The sequence below is a fragment of the Eriocheir sinensis genome, unplaced genomic scaffold, assembly GCF_024679095.1.
Source record: "Eriocheir sinensis breed Jianghai 21 unplaced genomic scaffold, ASM2467909v1 Scaffold1073, whole genome shotgun sequence".
Taxonomy (NCBI): Eukaryota; Metazoa; Arthropoda; class Malacostraca; order Decapoda; family Varunidae; genus Eriocheir; species Eriocheir sinensis.
The window spans coordinates 69095-90710 of NW_026110378.1; the positions used below are offsets into that span (position 1 = coordinate 69095).

Consider the following 21616-nt stretch of genomic DNA (forward strand, 5'->3'; position numbering starts at 1 on the left):
TTTGGACAGGGTAGAGTCTTAATCCTCTTCGTCTCATCAACTCCCATTCTCTCACTGATTGTCTTCAACCATTTAAATTCCGCCGCAATATTGCCTCTCTTTCTATCTTCTACCGATATTTTCATGCTGACTGCTCTTCCGAACTTGCTAACTACATGCCTCCCCCCCTCCCGCGGCCCCGCTGCACTCGACTGCTCTACTCTTACTCACCCCTATGCCGTCCAAATCCCCTATGCAAGAGTTAATCAGCATCTTCATTCTTTTATCCCTTCTGCTGGTAAACTCTTGAACAGCCTTCTTATATCTGTATTTCCTCTTGCCTATGACTTGACCTCTTTCAAGAGAGGAGTATCTTGACTCCTACTACAAGCGAAAGGGATCACAGAATGAAGATCCTGGTTAACTACAGACTACCCATATGCAATCCAAATCCCTAATGCAAGAGTAGAAAGTCACGTTCAGCGAGGCTGCCGGAGGGGTCGAGGCATGTAGTTATGAAGTTCAGAAAGCATGAAAATATTGATAGATGATAGAAAGAAAGCCTGTATTATGGCAGAATCTAAAAATCTAAATAGTAGAAGACTGTCAGTAAGAGGAGGGAAGTTAATAAGACGAAGAACATCGGCCTTTGTCAAAAATGTCTGTGCGTGTGGAGTTATTAAGAAAGAGATGCAACACTGCGGCGGAATTTAAAAGATAAGAGACTGTCAGTAAGAGTTGGGGAGTTGATGAGACGAAGAGCCTTAGACTCCACTCTGTCTAGTAGGGTTGTGTGTGTGGAGCTCCCTCACCCATGAGACATATACCCCATACGAGGGCAGACAAGGTCCTTGTAAATGGACAGCATCTGTGCGGGGGAGAAGAACTGGCAGAGACGATTCAGAACACCTAACCTCGAGAAAGCTGACGATATGCATGATATGACCTGCCAAGTCCACATTCTACTCAGTTATCATTAGTAACTTATAGAAACCATTTTTTTCACCTAATCCATGATGTTTGCTTCCATTCTTATTCTCCAATTTTCTTTGTGCACTTATTAACCTTTTCACTTGATACTGGTGAGGAGTGTAGCTGCCAATCACATGAAATGTTTCTCTTTACCATGTCATTAAATCCGGTGGCCTGATCCTAGGGAACTCACCAGGAAAAGGTTCGTCTGCTAAGAGCATGTCCCCAGGCGCCTGCCACCAGCGGAAGCGAGTGTGCCTGGTGCGGGCTGCGGGTGGGAGCGGGACGAAGAACGGCTCCTTTCTGTGGGAACAAAATAAATATATGCGTATTTTTAATGGGTGTGGTAAAGATCATTCACTATTACATTAAATACTCTAATCAGGAAAATACAAACAAATTGCTACAGTAGTGCACCAAATAGCTGCAGTGGTGCATCAAAGTTCTCGGCAATCCCTGAATATCCCAAGATTGGGTTGTCGGAAAAATATACCAGTGTTTTTGCAAAGACCGCAAGACAAACATTGCTCTGCCCCCATCCCCTCTGTGACACCGACCCAGCTAATATGGTTTGTCTGCAGGTGCTAATCATCTCACCTGCGCATCTTTCAAACATTTTCCGAGTTTTGTTGCTTGCCTTCTCTCGTGAAGACATCACTTACTTACTGTTCAGCGATGTTAGGCTACTATCTGTGGGTACGTAACATGAGGCAGGCCAGTAAGGTTAGTTTGAAAATAGATTAGCTCGTGTTCAAATAAATTTAACCCCATACTAATCTAGTAATCTAGCATCCATCTAGTATTTTCAGATCAACCAAATCTGATGATTAAGGGATGAGTGGAATCAAAAGTCTGGATTCATAACACTTTGCAGTCTCCAATCACCAGTTCTCATTTCCGATTATTCTGAAGTCAAATATCTATACTCGTAGGCTTTGTTCATTATATTTTCAAGTAGTAAAACCGTATTTGTAGGCACAGGATTAAAGCGCCTGCAAAATATACTTGAAATTTTGCAACAGAATTACACCTACATTAATTTTCTCAATAAACTAACATGCATATGTATAAAAAACATATCCTTTATAAGTTTCCAGAATCTTCCTTGATACTCCTGAAGTAATGAATTTGCACACAGTCCCGAAACTCACTCGCGATGATTGAAATGCTACGTTGCCGATGGTTCTACAGACACTTCAAGGGTTTTAGCAATCTCCACCCAACAACTGTCCTTGTCCTTCTTGTTCACGTCCATGTAACTTTCTGTAGACATATCCCAAGTCTGATCATGAGCATGAAGGCGGGGTGTGAGACGTCATATAATTTGGATGGAAGAACTCAATATTTTCACTTTTGCCCTGATATGGGGGTCTACCGCCAGCGTCATCAATGGTCTCATGACCATGTAATCTGCCAAACATAATTACCAATCAAATGACGCTAAAATGGTTATTCTGCGCCATTTAGTTTAGAAATGGCGATATTTTTTTTACATGCAGAGCAGACTCTTTATTTGATAGTACATACATGTCCAAATGGCTATAAGAAAAGACAAGCAAAAAGTATAGCAAATACCAAGTCAGGTCTAGCCTTCCCTTCTTAACTTCTGATCCCTTGGATCTCTGATCATTAAGGATTGGTAAACATACCCTATATGGTGACAACAATGCACGGAGAATTTTTATAAGAAGTTTCATGAAGAAACTTGAACATCTTAAATGACACCGTGAATGAACCTTTCCTCTACGGTTTTTATTTATTTCCCTGTAACTTGTACTCTTTCAAAAGAGACAATTCATGTTGGACATCATCATCTGAAATCTTCTCAGAAGCGTGTTTTTATATATATATATATATATATATATTTATATATATATATATATATATATATATATATATATATATATATATATATATATATATATATATATATATATATATTTTTTTTTACGTTGTTGCCTATTGCGCCGGTAGGCATCTTCCCGGTGGGGCCTGATGGTCGGCCCAAGGCTTCTTCCAGGTGGGGCCTGATGGTCGGCCCAGCCCGTTCTGGCGCAGGCGAGTGTTTACAGTGGCGCCATCTTGCATTGGCTCATGCTGACCCCCGGAACTCGTTCTTGATTCGCTTGGACGGCTTCCTCTAGAGTCCGGGTTGATGGGTGGTCTTCAGGACAGCATGTGGGTAGTTTTAAGCCACTCGGCGGTGACTGAAAAATCCGAGTGGTAGCGTGAGGATTCGAACCCGCGTCGTCCATCACGCGGCGAATGTGGGTCCAGTACGCTATCACTTCGGCCACCGCCTACCCCTAAATTATACAAATTAAGTCCTTAACTTCAGCTCAATTTATCTGATTAGTCATTCTTTTTTTGTCTGATATAAGCACTAGGAATGGTGCGTACAAAATATTTCAGCTTATCTAAATGGCGACCAATTTTCTGGCTCTTGTTGATAAATTCAGACCTTATTACCCATTTTTGCTGCTGTATACCTGTTTGACTGGCTTGTTGCCATTTTTTTTCTTTTTTCCTCTTAATCTAGACATTATTTTTATGCGCTGATTATAGTACCGGTCTTGAGGGGACTGGCCATTAGCTGCGAAGACGAATTTTATTTAAAGTGGCTGCCGTGGCAATATATGAGTTGCTTGGCTCATGCCATCTCACAGTATTCCTCTTAATTGAAGTCGCTAAACCCAGGCTTGGTCGAAGATCTGCATAGCATGGGGGATAATCTTCGGCCACTCGGTGACAATTGTGGTGGGACTTGAACCCGGACACTCGGGGTCACCACGTCCGCGGGCTAACCATTCGGCCACCGCCTTCCTATTTTCGGTCACCTATGTGCAAGATACTTACACTTTTCTAAACATGCTAACTACATGCCTATACCCTCCCGCGGCCTCCATGTACATGAATCTCTTCAAGATCATGTTGTCAACTCCCTCGTACAAGAATTACCAGTTTTTTTATCACTATTGCTGGTAAACACTGGAAAAGAAATTCCTACATTGTATTTCCTTAATCCTATGATTTGAATAATTTTGGGGGGAGTATGAAGACGAGGGCCTCTGTAACCAGAATTGTCGTTTATCGTCCTCCTTAGTGTACCTTTTATTGGGGCAGTGTGTTTGTGGGCACATATTTCTTTTAATGGTTTACATTTGGTCCGCTTCCTATTATTTAACAAATATGCAGTAAGGCCTGTTTCTTTGTATATTTTCCTTGTCTCCAGCATAGTAGAGTGTAACTCAAAATAAGATGCCTCACCTGCGAGTAGTGTGCTGAGGCTCCAAGCGCTGCAGTGCTGCCCACGTCTGCCCATTGTTACTGGAGTATTCCAGCGCCACATTGTCCCGCGGCGCCTGGCCCGGCTGGCAGCGACCCCGTGCTTCAGATGACCCAATTAGTAAGCTAAAAACCAGGTACCTGTGGGGACATCATACCTATGAAGTCTGATAATTGGAATAAATGTTTACTTTACACGTTTTTTTCACTTCTACGCGATATTTTCTGGAGTGACCACCAGATGTCTCACACAACTGGACTCACACGGCCACACAGCTGAGCTCAGTTCTTCACAATACTCGCGTAAATCCAGAGTTACCTTACATAGAAAGATAAGTAGATAGATTGACAGACAAAAACAGAAATTTATATGGAAAGAGAGTTGAAATATCCTGACAGACCATAGCTATGCACAGACTAACGGAATGAGCCAGCGGTCGGAATGGTCAGACCCTCACATCATCTACTCCCAGACGCCGAAAAGGAGGTCAACCGGGTTCTAATGAATGTTTTTTTAGGTTCACGGTACAGAAGAAGGGTCACACTACCAGAAGGGTCATCAAACTACCCCTGGAAATGCCCAAAACTCTTACGAAAGCCTTGTCAAATGCGTGTTTCTAAGTTCACAGTACAGAAGGGTCACACTACCAGAAGGGTCATCAAACTACCCCTGGAAATGCCCAAAACTCTTACGAAAGCCTTGTCAAATGCGTGTTTCTAGGTTCACAGTACAGAAGATGGGTCACACTACCAGAAGGGTCATCAAACTACCCCTGGAAATGCCCAAAACTCTTACGAAAGCCTTGGCAAATGCGTGTTTCTAGGTTCACAGTACAGAAGAAGGGTCACACTACCAGAAGGGTCATCAAACTACCCCTGGAAATGCCCAAAACTCTTACGAAAGCCTTGTCAAGTATGTGAGCTTTGGCGTGGAAAGGTTTAAGGATGTGCCCCTAAGCAGCGGGGTGGATGAGTAGCCCCTTCAGCGTAAGCCTGGCGATGATGGGTGACGGACGCACAGTAAAAAGCTGACCCCCACAACACAACACGGGGAAAAACGGACAAGAAATAATAACAAGTGTCGCTTTAAGAGTCAGAGGGATGGGAGGAGGAGGGAGAGGAAGAGGAGGAGAAGATTAGGTTAGGTAAGGTTAGGTAAGGTTATATTAGGCTAGGTAAGGTTAGGTAAGGATACATCAGGTTAGGTAAGGTTAGATTAGGTTAGGTAAGGTTATGTCAGGTCAGGTAAGGTTAGGTAAGGTTATATTAGGCTAGGTAAGGTTAGATTAGGTTAGGTAAGGTTACGTCAGGGTAGGTAAGGTTATATTAGGCTAGGTAAGGTTAGATTAGGTTAGGTAAGGTTAGATTAGGTTAGGTAAGGTTAGCTTAGGTTAGGTAAGGTTACGTCAGGGTAGGTAAGGTTATATTAGGCTAGGTAAGGTTAGATTAGGTTAGGTAAGGTTACGTCAGGGTAGGTAAGGTTATATTAGGCTAGGTAAGGTTAGATTAGGTTAGGTAAGGTTAGCTTAGGTTAGGTAAGGTTAGGTTAGGTTAGGTAAGGTTACGTCAGGGTAGGTAAGGTTAGGTAAGGTTATATTAGGCTAGGTAAGGTTAGATTAGGTTAGGTAAGGTTAGGTTAGGTTAGGTTAGGTTAGGTTAGGTAAGGTTACGTCAGGGTAGGTAAGGTTAGGTAAGGTTATATTAGGCTAGGTAAGGTTAGATTAGGTTAGGTAAGGTTAGGTAAGGTTATATTAGGTTAGGTAAGGTTAGATTAGGTTAGGTAAGGTTAGCTTAGGTTAGGTAAGGTTACGTCAGGTTATGTTAGGAGCAGGATGGAGTAAAACATAAGCATTCAGGGAAAGAAATAATAAAGAAAGAAAATATATTAATAGTCACTTCATTTGGGTGTGTGTGAGAGAGAGAGAGAGAGAGAGAGAGAGAGAGAGAAACGTAGACTTCAAAAATTAAAGAAAGAGGCGTCTCCCGCCGTCGCCTCATCAGTCCGACTTGTCTCCTCTGGCCACTCCCGAGATCAACCACCAACCACTTTTTCTCTTGGCTTTGAGACGGCTAAATGCTGTGTGGAGGGTGTGGGAGGGACCGCCGCCCCGGCCAACGCTGACGCAGCCCCAGTTGACGGAGGGGACAGGAGGGATGTGCTCCTCGTCTGGGCTGCTGGCCGAGCAATGACCAGTCAAAATATTTCGTCAGCAGACTGAGTTCAGCATAAAACGTTACACAACTATATTCATGTACACGTAGTGGAGTAGTAAATGTCAACGGTGTCAAGACTTATCATTAGTGTCCTTAACAATAATATTATGGAGAAAAATTTGTATATATTTGGGTTCTGTCGCCCACAGCCAAGAAGGATGCAAGCACTGCCACTCTTTACAGACTTCTTCCTGAGCCAGTCAGCCAGAGCTACAGACGTCCAGACTCCTTCACAAACAAGGTGTTCGCCAATGCCTTGGGTCTCCCTTCCCAGGACGGAATGCAGTTACAGTTTTTCCTTGTCCTACAACGCTGAGCAAGGCTGCCACGGACACACTTCCTGACATCATAACCAAACAAACTCATCCATGTTTAAGAATACTAAATCGTGTACGCAAACGATTAACAAATTTTGTTGTAATATATTTTTGTGATAAAAAATTATAAGATACGGAACATTGAATCGAGGCTCAATCCTGAAAATATACACAGATAAGAACGCACACACACACACACACACACACACACACACACACACACACACACACACTGTCACAGTAAATCTGGCAAAGATATGAAATATACATTCTCGCCCTTCCCCGCCGCCTGATAATATTCATTACAGGTGTTTGTGACAGACACTGAGCGTCTTGTACAATGTTATCAAGGACCCACACACAGAGAGGACCTTCCCCGCCGCCTGATAATATTCATTACAGGTGTTTGTGACAGACACTGAGCGTCCCGTACAATGTTATCAAGGACCCACACACAGAGAGGACCTTCCCCGCCGCCTGATAATATTCATTACAGGTGTTTGTGACAGACACTGAGCGTCCCGTACAATGTTATCAAGGACCCACACACAGAGAGGACCTTCCCTGCCGCCTGATAATATTCATTACAGGTGTTTGTGACAGACACTGAGCGTCCCGTACAATGTTATCAAGGACCCACACACAGAGAGGACCTTCCCTGCCGCCTGATAATATTCATTACAGGTGTTTGTGACAGACACTGAGCGTCCCGTACAATGTTATCAAGGACCCACACAGAGAGGACCTTCCCTGCCGCCTGATAATATTCATTACAGGTGTTTGTGACAGACACTGAGCGTCCCGTACAATGTTATCAAGGACCCACACACAGAGAGGACCTTCCCCGCCGCCCTAAAGAAGCGCGTCTCTGACATTCCTTTAAACCCGTTAAGTGAACTCCTAAATACGAGGGAAAGAGGAAACAGTCCGCTGACCTCTCGTCAGGACAACTTGTCATGCAAAGCGAGCCAGGCAAACCATTCTATGTTCACTGACGAACTGATTGACGGGGCGGCCGCGTGAGGTCACTGCCAAGGCCAAGGGAGGTTTTCTTGCCTAACAGACATTTGGTGCTGACTGACTGGGAATATTGTGGAGTTCTGCGGGAAATATTAAAAGTCGTGGGCTATATACAAGTTTTATGGAAGAGGCACCATTTTGTTTTTTTTCAGAGTCTACCAAGAATGAAGAGAAGAAACATACAGAGATGAGTGGCGAGTCTTTTTTCATGTTAGAATATTTTGGGCGATACTTGGCGGTGCATTCCACGGGTCAACTTTGTCAACGGACGGACCGCCACCTGGACTCAGCGGGGACGAGAACACATCACCCCTCCACCGCCTCCTCCACCGCCTCCTCCTCCTCCTCCACCTCCTCCTCATCCATAGAAAAAGACACACACACACACACACACACACACACACATGAGAGAGACACACAGACAGACAGACACCCCAAACAGCCATCGGTCGGTCGCCAGGAGAGGGAAAGACCGGAAGGCAATGATTTTAACATGTATATCTTAATGCGAAATGTGTGTGTGTGTGTGTGTGTGTGTGTGTGTGTGTGTGTGTGTGTGTGTGTGTGTTGATCGTAGAGAAATGTTTTTTTTTTAATTCTTGGGAGAGAGATAGAGAGAGAGAGAGAGAGAGAGAGAGAGAGAGAGAGAGAGAGAGAGAGAGAAACACACACACACACACACACACACACACACACACACACACACACACACACACGACACTAATAATAATAATAATAATAATAATAATAATAAAAGATTTTCCAGCCTATCTCTGTCCTAATTAAGCTAAGTTTACTAAAGTTAAAGGGATAAATCAACCTCTCTCTCTCTCTCTCTCTCTCTCTCTCTCTCTCTCTCTCTCTCTCTCTCTCTCTCTCTCTCTCTCTCTAATATTTACTAAAGAAGAAATGGAAGGACTCGGTGGCAGGTGATTCAATGTAATCCCGCGTAAGTTGAAGGACGGATCACCTAGCCTGGACCATAGAGTCTGTGTGGTCTGCATATCTACGTCAATCTATGTAAATCTATGTAAATCTCTCTGTGTCTGCCTTGGGCGTGACTTGAAGAGCCAATGCTGTGGTGTGGTGTGGCAGCAGGCTACGTGGTGAGGCCGCTGGAAGGGTCAGGGGAAGAGCTGTTGTATATTAGGGCGAAGCAGGACTCAAGTTCCGGACGTGATATTATTAGGTTACAGGTAACTTGGGAGGTGAAATAGTCCCGGTGTGTGTGTGTGTGTGTGTGTGTGTGTCGTTTATCCCCCACGAGTCCTGGTGTTGATTACTCATATTTTTGATAACACACACACACACACACACACACACACACACACACACACACACACACACACACACACACACACACACACACACACACACAGCAAAGGGTTATGAAGGCAAGGGGTCACATTCTTAAACATTTCGGCGCCCAAGCGCATGTTTGACAAGGCTTTTGAAGGAGTTTTGGGCATTTCTGGAAGTAGTTTTATTACCCTTCTCGTGGTTTGACCTTTCTTTTGCACCGTGAACCTAAAAAGAACATACATTAGAACCCAAATGACCTCCTTTTTGGTCTCGGGAAATAGTTACCATGAGGCGTGGCAGCGTCTGACAGCAAGGCCTCACGGTGGGCTGGGCGGCGCTGGTGAGAAAAGCCTGAAGCACACACTTGGGTACGTCCGTTCTCTTCCGCCATATGCCAAGACCTTACTACAGCCGTCCCTCAAATAGTACGGTTTCCAATAGCACGGTTTTGGTTTTATACGGACTGTCATGGAAGAGTTTTTTAGGATTTTTAAATTTCCCATATTGTCAGACGCTTGCGCCTCCCACATCAGCTGTTTCCAGAGGTCAAAAAGGAGATCAGTCGGGTTCCAATGAGAGTATTTTTTAGGTTCATGGTACATTAGAAAGGCCAACCTGCCACCCGGGTCATAAAACTACCCGTGGAGATGTCCGAAACGCCTACGAGAGTCTTGTCCAACTCTACGGTACCTTACAGAATACTACTATGAGCCATTCAGAATCTATAGTCATCTCTCTCTCTCTCTCTCTCTCTCTCTCTCTCTCTCTCTCTCTCTCTCTCTCTCTCTCTCTCGTGAATGTTTTATCATATTGGATTCGCAGATCATTAGTGAGTACCTTTTGATGTGCGCCGGGCGGGTCGAGCCAGGAGGAGGAGGAGGAGGAGGACGAGGAAACAAGAGGAGAGAGAGGAAAAGCAAAAGGAGAGAGATTAAAGGAAGGGATTAAGGAAAGATTGAAATAGTAGTAGTAGTAGTAGTAGTAGTAGTAGTAGTAAGGGGGAGTTTAAACTACACTGTGGCCCACACACACACACACACACACACACACACACACACACACACACACACACACACACACACACACATTCACTATGGCTTTGGTGGGGGTAGTGTCAGTATGTCCATGGCTATTTCTATGAGCCTAATGATAGTCTGACAAAGCCTCTTCTGCACCATATGAAACAAGAGAGGGTTGTATGATTGGTTTGTGAGCTCTGCCCCGCACCTCAGGGCATGTGCGTACATCTTTGGGTGGTCAGTAGAGAGAAGAGGTAGACCAGACTGACCCAGCGAAGCCTAGGTCCTGTCATTACTTAACCCGGTGGCAGCAGCGGGGATCATGTTTCTTAATGGTCCCTCCAAGCGAGAAAAATGAGAAAAAATCACCCCTCACACAAACCATTTCATAATATATATCAAAGCATTTGTGATCAGATTATGTATCCTCTATTTTGGGGGGTTTATAACATGGCACAAATTTGGCCCGTCGCTGCTACACGGTAAAGCCACAAATTTGGCCCGTCGCTGCTACACGGTAAAGCCACAAATTTGGCCCGTCGCTGCTACACGGTAAAGCCACAAATTTGGCCCGTCGCTGCTACACGGTAAAGCCACAAATTTGGCCCGTTGCTGCTACACGGTAAAGCCACAAATTTGTCCCGTTGCTGCTACACGGTAAGGCCACAAAATTATTGGGTTAATAAGGACTCTTACCTTCATTCCCTGGAGGACTTGTGAAGGCCTGTGAAGACTTGAAAACCTCCCTACAGCAACACCTTCACAGCTGACATGACGATGCTGCAGCAGGGAAAGAAGGGACAGTTATCAGCACGAGGAAGCTCACTACATTTGAAATACTAATTGTGGGAAAAGTGTGAGAAATTAACACTAAATGGTGGCCTACTTAAGATACCAAGGATGGACGGAGTGATAGAAACATGACAATGGCCTAACTCTAAACCTCTACTGAAGCAGGATGGCTAGCTAACAGGACCACTGAAGGAACAGTCCAGTAGTGATGGTTACATGTTTCTTCATTCAAGTTCCTGAGATGTCCAAATCTATGCTCCAGCAAAATATATATTTCAGATATTTTCTCCTAATGTTCAAGTGCTCTAAAAGTTATTTAGGATTTCATCAACGTTAATTTTTGCAATGTGATCCATGCAGTCTGCACATGTACTTTGGGCAGGTCAGACCCACGCCTTGCTGCATCACAGGCCTGCAAAAAGTTACAGTAATGCTGGAAATGCCTTCAAATATGAACTGTTGTCAACTTCTCTAGAGTTCATATATATATATATATATATATATATATATATATATATATATATATATATATATATATATATATATATATATATATATATATATATATATATATATATATATATATATATATATTGTTGTACGGAGCGGAGACATGGGCGTTGAAAAAGGTGCAAGAAAGGAAGGTGGATGTCACAGAGATGAGGATGTTGAGGTGGATGGTGACGAGGGCAGACAGGATACGAAATGACAAGATTCGAGGTACAGTGAAGGTGGTGGAAGCGTCGGCAGAAGCGCAGGAGAGGAGACTGCAGCGGTTTGGACGTGTGAAGAGAAGAGACGAAAACTACGTGGGAAGGAGAGTGATGGATATGGAGGTGCAGGGCGAGGGAGACCCAAGACTGAGGGAGGATCTCAGGGAGAGGCAGCTGGTGGAGGAGCAGGTGCTGGACCCTAACCGCTGGAGACGATTAGATGCAACCCCATATGAAAATAGGAAACGCCAACAGAGGAAGAAGAATATATATATATATATATATATATATATATATATATATATATATATATATATATATATATATATATATATATATATATAGATATATATATATATATATATATATATAATTGGTGCATAAGAAATAAAATCTTCCAGCCTCAAACTCCTTGGTACAACAGTGAGATCCAAGTAGTATTTTGTAAACTTGAATAAATGAGATGCCATCCACATGAGTGAGCATTGCATCAATACTTCCATGCAGCCAATTTGTGCAAGGCAACAATCAAATACCTACAACAAACAAATGCAAGGCAAGTCAAACACACGACTTGGTTACAGAACAAAAATAAGATGTGTGGAAGGTCAAGAAGATCAGTAAAGCTTAGGTCCAGAGATTCTCATATTGAAATAAATAATAAATAATGAAAGGTGAGGCACACACCAGACCCTGCCATCTTTACTACAACATTACTTATTGGCACACACCAGACCCTGCCATCTTTACTACAACATTACTTATTGGCACACACCAGACCCTGCCATCTTTAGTGTCAAGTCACTGAAGCTTCTGGAGTGTTCTGGCAGCAATGTTCGGTGTGTGGGGAGGAAACAAGACAAACAAAAAAGAATACAATGTCTATGTCAGTGTTTAGCCATAAGGAAAGCATTCTGCATGTTTGGGTAATGTTTTTTTCCTTCTAAATTCAGCCCATAGCTACAGACATCTAAACAACTACGCTGCACTCAACAAAAACTTGAGTGCCTTCATTAAAGCTCGGCACCAAAAGTTGAACATCATTTTGTACAACTTTTCTATTACTAACTAAACCCAATTAGTAGAAAAAAATATTAGGAATGAGCAAATAATTGATTTTTGCAAACCGTTCTTAATACTTCAATGAAATAATTATAACCAAAAAGCTGAATTAATCCTGAGAAAGTATTTTGTGAGTTATTCTATAACTAATTCTATATTTGAGCTCAATGTAATGAAACCCATTTCTATAGATACCACATAATCTATCAAACATTAAGCATTTTACTAAGCACTTTTATAACAGAATCTTAGTAAAAATACATTTACAATAACTCTGCAAACCATCCCCCAGCTGCCACACCTCTGCCTCAACACACCTGGGCCATAGCTGGGCGTTATCGCGATACTTTATTGCTGATAACAAAATCGGGTTATCGGCCATCCGCTACTTATTTAAATGTATATCGATATCTTCATTACTTTTGTAAGCAAACTAGCGATAATCGCTACTTTTTCCGCCTCTCAGAAGAAAAAAAAACGTTGTCTCCTCCCTACTGCGCATGCGTGGCCCGGGCGCCCGGTGTTGTATGAAAAAAATTTCGGGGTATGAAATATCTTCGGTGAAGAGATTTCATATTTAGATCATTAACATTAAAACACTAGGTTATTTTTTATGTTACTCAAAAATCAATATATCAAAGAGAAAAATCATTTAACTTTGCCCAAAAAATGATTATTCACTGCCTCAAATTTGATATTCCATATTCGTTTGTGAGCATGCCATGGTATTGAAGGCACCCGGTGTTGTGTTATTTGGTGTCCCATCATCAAAAGCTGGCACTTTTGTTTACAAACACTAGTCTCTCGTGAACTACACATGTTCAGACCAGTAAGTGTAGCCCTGTACAGTCTCACAAAGCTTTTTAACACATTAAGAGTTGCTGGAAGGCTGAATCAGACATACAGTACCACCATCCTCGCTCTTTCTAGGACGACACTCTGTACATATAAATACAACTCGTACAGAGTGTCGTTCTAGAACCAGCGGGGATGGTGGTACTGTATGTCTGATTCAGCCTTCCAGCAACTCCTAATTACGGTGAAAAAGCTTTGTGAGACTGTACAGGTTCACGCTTGCTGGTCTGAGCATGCAGTTCACGAGAGACCAGTGTTTGCAAACAAAAGCAGCTTATGAATGTGGGGACGCCAAATAACACAACACCGGTTCAGGCGTTTCAGTATTACCGTCCTTAGCTACGTGTCAACGTGTGGTTTTCAGGTTTTGTAAGTTTTCTAAAATACAGATAATAAAATTTGAATTCATCTATGTTTTTTATTTGAAATATCAATATAGAATCGTTTTCGCCTATCGGACTTATCGCTAGCTAGTATCGGAATTGTGGATTAATATCGGGTATCGGTTATCGCCTATATTTGTATTTCCAGTTAACGAATATCGGTTATTACCGATAAGGTTTTCCATTATCAGTTATCGGTTATCGGGAATAAGGTTTTCTGTTATAGTGCCCAGCTATGACCTGGGCACACTGTTACACAATTAGTCACATTTTTTTTGAGTTATAGAAAAAAAAATGGAAGGCACAATATTTTGTTAGGCTTTGTCTGAAGACCTTGCAAAATGCTTGGTCTGAAATTCAAATACAGGAAAATCACTTTGAATAGAAATCAAAAGGAAATGAAACAAGTCACTTCTGAAGACATTCCAAAAATTACAAACAGGGAAGGGATGCCTGATGGTGCCTTACCTCTGGTGGCTCCATGGGCCCTGGGGGAGGGATCCTGGCCGGGGTGGAGGAGGCGCCAGGGTCTGGTGCTGGCTCTCAAGATTACCCTCATCAACCTGCATGACGGCACCAGTTCAGTCTGTGCCTCTGGGTACAAATTGCATCTTTTGCCACTTTAATCCTACCAAAGCCTAACACTAGAGCTTCAAAATCTACCAACACTCAACCTATAAAAATAAATCCATAAAAATGTCCACGGTGAATCACAAGGTTACGGCTGACGCAACACACCTTCACACAGGACAAAATGACATCTTTTCTAGCTCTGAAACAACTTGAAGGAGATGTTTTCTTTTTAAAGTATTTGAATAATTCATTTTTGGGTGAGTGTTAATAATGAATGAATCTGAATGAAATATAATACAGCACATCTTCATCACCTTCTGGTCCTGAGTGGGTTCACCAGCTGTACTGTCACACAGGGGTGCTCGGAGGAGGCTCCAGCCCTTCACCAACTGGTTCATCACCTTCTGGTCCTGAGTGGGTTCACCAGCTGTACTGTCACACAGGGGTGCTCAGAGGAGGCTCCAGCCCTTCACCAACTGGTTCATCACCTTCTGGTCCTGAGTGGGTTCACCAGCTGTACTGTCACACAGGGGTGCTTGGAGGAGGCTCCAGCCCTTCACCAACTGGTTCATAATCGTGTATAGCCTGTTCCAACACACAGTGACTCAGACACACAGGAAAACACATGTAAGCCTCATTTAACATCAATATTTAACAGTCCATATCCAATTTCAATGAGTATCTTTTTGAGTGAGGTACAAAGTATGTTCTACAATACACCTCTGGAAAGGTCACAGTGATTCTTTAATGATGCTAAATGACAGCTTGATGCACAAACACCAACAATCACATCGGGCAAACAAGACAAAACATGGATACCACACTAACTCACACACCCAGAGAAGCAACACATGAGCAGACGTGTCTTTAATTTGTTGAGTTACCAGTGATCAGAGGTGACTGATGTGTTGTAGAGTGTGTCTAGGAAAGCCTGAAGGGACTTGTGAAGGCCTCAGTGCTGATGTATGCACAACTCTGGGTGACCATGTTTGCCGTGGTGCCGAGGGAAGGAGAAGGACCGTAAGCTGCTGCAGGGACAGGCTTTGTCAATGGAGCCAGATAGAAATAACAAATTCAATGCAAATAAAAGCAATGGATAGAAAAGGCAGGAAAAAGGTGCTTGAAGGATATAAAAAAAAAGATTTCTGTATATTAATGCACCGAGGTGGCCTGGACAGGGAAATAAACCAGTCCAAATCCTAAAATTAATGTAAAGACAAGTTTGACAGAGTGAGACACACAGACAGAACCCCGTGAGTGCAACTCATTTCCTGTTTACCACAACCAGGAATATAAACAAGTATACACACACACACACACACACACACACACACATACACACACACACCTCATTGATGTCAGCATCCCTGTACTCCTTGGCAGGCTCCAGGGAGTCCTCCTCCAGGGGTGGTCCAGCGTGAAGGAGGGAGCCTGGGAGAGGTGTCTCGTCAAGCTTTGAAGCAATCCCAAAAACGTGAGCATTCCCCTGTTTGAGACAGGGAATCAGTGACCTCCATGAGACGCTGAACACTACGGACATGCTTAAGCTGAGTCGAGACACTGTACGTGTCGTTAATTTTGCCAATTTTTATGAAACTGATTTGATGCATGACCATCATATAAGTTTTGCATATATACACTTACATCCACTATGCTGTTCAAGTGGCTTTGTTCAATATATACAAATGTTTATCTAAAATAATAATATAAGAAACTGTTGTGCTGGAAATGTCTTCAGCCAGACACAATGATCATTTTGTAAACTGAGAGCCAGCTGGTGCACATACATCATGCATGACACACACACACACACACACACAAAGACATAAATAAACATAGCTTCCCGCAAAGAAATATAGAGGTTTGGAACAGACTACTAGTATTGGCGAGAAGTGTGCAAAGCTTTAAGGAAAAGTTGAATAAATGTAGATACAGATATGGGACCACACCAGTGTAAAGCCCAGCCCTGTAAAACTACAACAAGGTAAATACAACAACTAACTAAATACACACACACACACACACACACACACATTTTTTTCACAACAATTTGACTCAATCAATATTCATGATTTCACTATAATGCTTGCTCAAGGGAATGCAAATTTGTCGAGTTCTTCAAACAATAAATTTCTAAGCGCATTCTACATTAATCTCACTATGTTACTGTTGGATATATTATTTAAAAAAAAAAAAAGACTTTTTAGAGGCATGAGCGACGGCCGAAGAGAAAGGAATGCATGAGACTGGTGTCTATTAATGGTTAAGGTGGTGAGGAAAAGAGGAAAGTAATGACTGAAAATTTTGTAAATGGTAGAGTGGATGTGTTGGGAGTGACTGAAACACATAGTTGAGGAACTGGTGTGAGTGATGGCAGGGGAGGGTGTGCCTGGGGGGTTGTATGGACGGGGATGGATGAGAAGTATGGAGGCAGGAGTAAGGAAGTGTTGTGATGTCTGAAAGAGTGTGGAGACTGATTATGGTTGGAAGGGATCAAGAATTGTGTGGCTGAAAGGAAAAGTAGGTTTAGAAAAGTATGCATGGGTGTGTATTTATGCACCAGTAAATGTGAGGAGTAAAAAAGGACTGAGAGAAAGGGAAGCTTTTGGGGAGGAAGTGAATGCATGTTTGAACAGTTTTGAGAAAGAAAGGAAACTTATTATGATGGGAGATATGAATGTGTGATGAATGTGTGATGGATGTGGTGGGAAAATGGTGGAGGCTCGTGGTTCAAAGTGCCTTTTCTCTGAGGTCCAGGCCAGTCTGGGAAGGCTGCGTGGCACTGACCTGAGGGTGTCACAGGCTGACCTGAGGGTGTGGAGCCTGGCTGGGGCTGCCTTGCGGCTGGTGTGGGGGAGTGTAGCTGTGGCAGGAAGTGTTCTGGTGTGTGGGGCGCCGCGCCTGGCCAGCGTGGGGCTGAGGGTGTCACACGCGGCCTGATTGTTTACATGTAGATCCTGATGATGATGATGATGATGTTCTTGCCTTTGTCTTTGCAACGGCGTCTCCGATACTTCTTCAAAGATTTGTCGCCTAGTATCACTAGGGGACAACGGGCCCTTGTCCGAAGACGGCGGCCGTCAGGAGGGAAAACATTGCTCCCTCCTTGCACGGGGGAGCACCGGCCATTGCTAGAGGCAGGACGTGCCGACAGACTTATTTACTTCTCGTCCATATTCTTTAGCTATAGTCTCCATCTTCTCTATCATCTGTACTGCTTCCCCTACACTATTTGCCAAAAGCATGCCATCATCTGCAAAGAAGAGAGGTAATCCTCAATGCCTCATCTTTGTACCCACATTCTAGCTCCACTAGCTCCTGAATTATTTTAAAAGTAATCATCTTCAACAGTGTAGTTGAGGCAGTACATCCCTGTCTAATCCCACTGGTCACTTCTATTTCTATCTCCCCCTCTTCTTTATCGTATTATAAGCCATTTCGCCGCCCAAGAACACATATTTGACAAGGCTTTCGTAGGAGTTTGGGTCATTTCTTCATTTAACTCTGATTTTCGTATGTGTATTTTTACATTACTGATACAATTTTATGCTAGTGTGATGCAGAATTTTCTCAGCAAGATGATGGTGGTCTCAGTTTTTCTTGAAGATGAATGTTGGGGTCGGGAAACAGGGTGGCGGTGAGGTGTGTGAGGCCGTCGGTTTTGGATGAGCTGCGCACACCCACGGGCCCACGCCGGCTGCTCTCATATCATTATATATTCTCTTGTAGTTTTGAATAGAAAAAAAAGAGCACCATCATCATCCTCTCTTAATTTTCCATTTGGTGTATGTTCATTTTATGTGTCTTTGACTTTGATCTTTAAGGTTTCAACGTCAGAGACAGCAGTACTTATGTTGTGTGGACTCCCATTAACTGAACTAATTATAAAAAACAACAATCCAGAAGATCAGAATATAGCTGGATATCGTAGACCTTAATCACCTCAATTTTGTCCATCTTAATTCAGCAATCTTTTAGCCCAGCACCTCATTGACTTGCCTTACAGATCAGAGCACTCATTGAACGTACGCGCTGGACACTTCCATTCACTCCCGTCGCAACAAATGCCATTCTTGAAAGGACTTGATCATTTTCGCAACTCTTTAAATTTTTAAACTTTAAACCTTTTTTTCCCACATATATTCGCGGCATGTTTATCGAAAACGTACACGGTGAAATCCAACTGATAACGTTGCCTGAGGTAGATGCAACGACTATAACATCTTTATTGTAGCCTCTTCACATTGTTTAGGTTCTGTAATATAAAAAGGAGACTATCCCCGTGGACTGTACGCACTCAGCGTGTGACGAGCTGCGGCGTGGGGGACGTGATGGACTGCGCCTCCACTTACGTGTGTTCTTATTCCAGTCTGGACGTGTTATTCATAACATTTCCGATGCTCAATAGAGTAACCCGAACACACGGAGGCATAAACACTATGAAATGTATGTCCTTTATATGCTTCACAGAGCACGCCTACTCCTCATGCGTATTAACCTGTTTCATATGCATATGTTGCTGCAGAGATGAATGAATACATGAATGAATGTGCTAACCAAATCCAGTTTTAACTTGTTTTATAGTTACGTTTCATATACGCACGTTGTTAGACAGAAAGAAAGGGAAGTCTCACACCACTGTTCTCCGGCACTCTGTGCTCCTTCTTGCATAATGTCATTGTGTGTCCTCTGAAGTTGTTTGCACTTCACTTTTGTACATTGCGCGTGCTGGCAGAACTGTGAGTGAAGATGTGCCGGTCTGCTGGATGTTTGCACTTCACTTTTGTACATTGCGCGTGCTGGCAGAACTGTGAGTGAAGATGTGCCGGTCTGCTGGATGTTTGCACTTCACTTTTGTACATTGCGCGTGCTGGCAGAACTGTGAGTGAAGATGTGCCGGTCTGCAGGATGTTTCCACTTCACTTTTGTACATTGCGCGTGTTGGCAGAACTGTGAGTGAGGATGTGCCGGTCTGCAGGATGTTTGCACTTCACTTTTGTACATTGCGCGTGCTGGCAGAACTGTGAGTGAAGATGTGCCGGTCTGCTGGATGTTTCCACTTCACTTTTGTACATTGCGCGTGGTGGCAGAACTGTGAGTGAAGATGTGCCGGTCTGCTGGATGTTTCCACTTCACTTTTGTACATTGCGCGTGGTGGCAGAACTGTGAGTGAAGATGTGCCGGTCTGCTGGACGTTTCCACTTCACTTTTGTACATTGCGCGTGGTGGCAGAACTGTGAGTGAAGATGTGCCGGTCTGCAGGATGTTTGCACTTCACTTTTGTACATTGCGCGTGTTGGCAGAACTGTGAGTGAAGATGTGCCGGTCTGCTGGATGTTTCCACTTCACTTTTGTACATTGCGCGTGTTGGCAGAACTGTGAGTGAAGATGTGCCGGTCTGCAGGATGTTTGCACTTCACTTCTGTACATTGCGCGTGGTGGCAGAACTGTGAGTGAAGATGTGCCGGTCTGCTGGATGTTTCCACTTCACTTTTGTACATTGCGCGTGCTGGCAGAACTGTGAGTGAAGATGTGCCGGTCTGCTGGATGTTTCCACTTCACTTTTGTACATTGCTCGTGCTGGCAGAACTGTGAGTGAAGATGTGCCGGTCTGCAGGATGTTTGCACTTCACTTTTGTACATTGCGCGTGCTGGCAGAACTGTGGTGAAGATGTGCCGGTCTGCAGGATGTTTCCACTTCACTTTTGTACATTGCGCGTGCTGGCAGAACTGAGTGAAGATGTGCCGGTCTGCTGGATGTTTGCACTTCACTTTTGTACATTGCGCGTGCTGGCAGAACTGTGAGTGAAGATGTGCCGGTCTGCTGGATGTTTGCACTTCACTTTTGTACATTGCGCGTGCTGGCAGAGCTGGAGACGTGCCGGTCTGCTGGACGTTTGTTTTTGTATAGTATATATGACCGGTGATGTGTGGGAGATGTGGAAGCACTCCAGCTATTGTAGTTTCGTTGATGTGGCAACGCCCCCGCGAGGAACATGATAAGAGACGAGTGATCATAGCGGCGGCGAGTGCACGATGGTTCGGGGAGAGGCGAGGCTGAGCCTTTTTGGGCGAGTGCAGAGTGCAGACGCTGCTGTGTTTCCGAGGAGTGCGAGACTGAGACTGTTCAGACGCTGCGGTGTTCCCGAGGAGTGCGAGACTGAGATTGTTTGGGCCAGAACAGAGGAGCGATGCAGAGTGTGTTGGAAGGAGGATACCGAGGACACGAGATGCCAGGGCGGAGAGGAGGAGGAGCTTCATGGACGCAACAGAGGAGCTACGCCATGCACTCCGGGCGGCACTCTGCAGCGGTGAGCGTGGAAAGCCTCCAGGGCAACTCTGGCATCACACTCCTCGCCGCTCCGCCCTCTGCTGCCCCTGAAGGCGTGCTCCAGGGCCAGGAAGGCGTGGGCAAAGGAGGGAGCCCTTGCGTGGCCCTAGTTAGAGGAAGCCTCCAGGACCACGCTGGCCCATGCTCCTCGCCCCTTCGCCTTCTGTTGGCCTGAAGGCGTGGGCAAAGGAGGGAGCCCTTGCGTGGCCCTAGTTAGAGGAAGCCTCCAGGTCCACGCTGGCCCATCCTCCTCGCCCCGTCGCCGGCTGTTGGCCGGCAGGCGTGGGCAAAGGAGGAGCCCTTGACGTGGCCCTAAGGGCGGCTGCCTCACGCCCCCTTACTGCTCGCCGCCGCTGCCGCCCTGCCGCTAATCCTCGCGGCCAATGGGTGACCACCAGATGGCCGTTGCCATGATTGCCGCGGAGCCCAACATGAGCAGGGCGGGGCGGGCGTATTGCCACGCCACCCCCAGCCTCTCCAGGAAGCCGCCACCCGCCTTCCCCGGGCCTCCGGCAGGCCCCCGCCCGGCGCCCTGCTCGGCGTCCTCCTCCAAAGTCTCCCAGCCACTGCCATCCGAGGACTCGCCACTTTCATCCTCCTCGTCCGCTCCTTCAGTGTCCGCCTCCCAGCCACTGTCGTCGTCGGCTGTGTCTCCGTCAGCCTCGTCGCTCTTTTCTTCAGTCTCCTCGTGTTTAACTTCATCGCGCGCCTCCAGCGACTCTTGTCGTCGGCTGTGTCTCCGTCAGCCTTGTAACTCTTTTCTTCAGTCGTCTTGTGTTTTTCTTCATCGCGCGCCTCC

At 44.6% G+C, this 21616-nt stretch overlaps 1 protein-coding gene across 1 annotated transcript in view; it reads right to left on the reverse strand.

Annotated features, from left to right (window-relative positions):
* Positions 1-17555, reverse strand: part of LOC126989144 (uncharacterized) — a 29829-nt gene extending 12274 nt beyond the window's left edge. The window contains exons 1-7 of the mRNA XM_050847710.1: positions 17274-17555; positions 15835-15972; positions 14975-15071; positions 14801-14887; positions 14382-14476; positions 4219-4377; positions 1145-1254 (exon numbers count right to left, since the gene is read on the reverse strand). Of these exons, the coding sequence (XP_050703667.1) occupies positions 1145-1254; positions 4219-4377; positions 14382-14476; positions 14801-14887; positions 14975-15071; positions 15835-15968 (682 nt within the window). The 5' untranslated portion in view covers positions 15969-15972; positions 17274-17555. The remainder of the gene's footprint in view (positions 1-1144; positions 1255-4218; positions 4378-14381; positions 14477-14800; positions 14888-14974; positions 15072-15834; positions 15973-17273) is intronic.
* Between the last annotated feature and the right edge of the window lie 4061 nt (positions 17556-21616).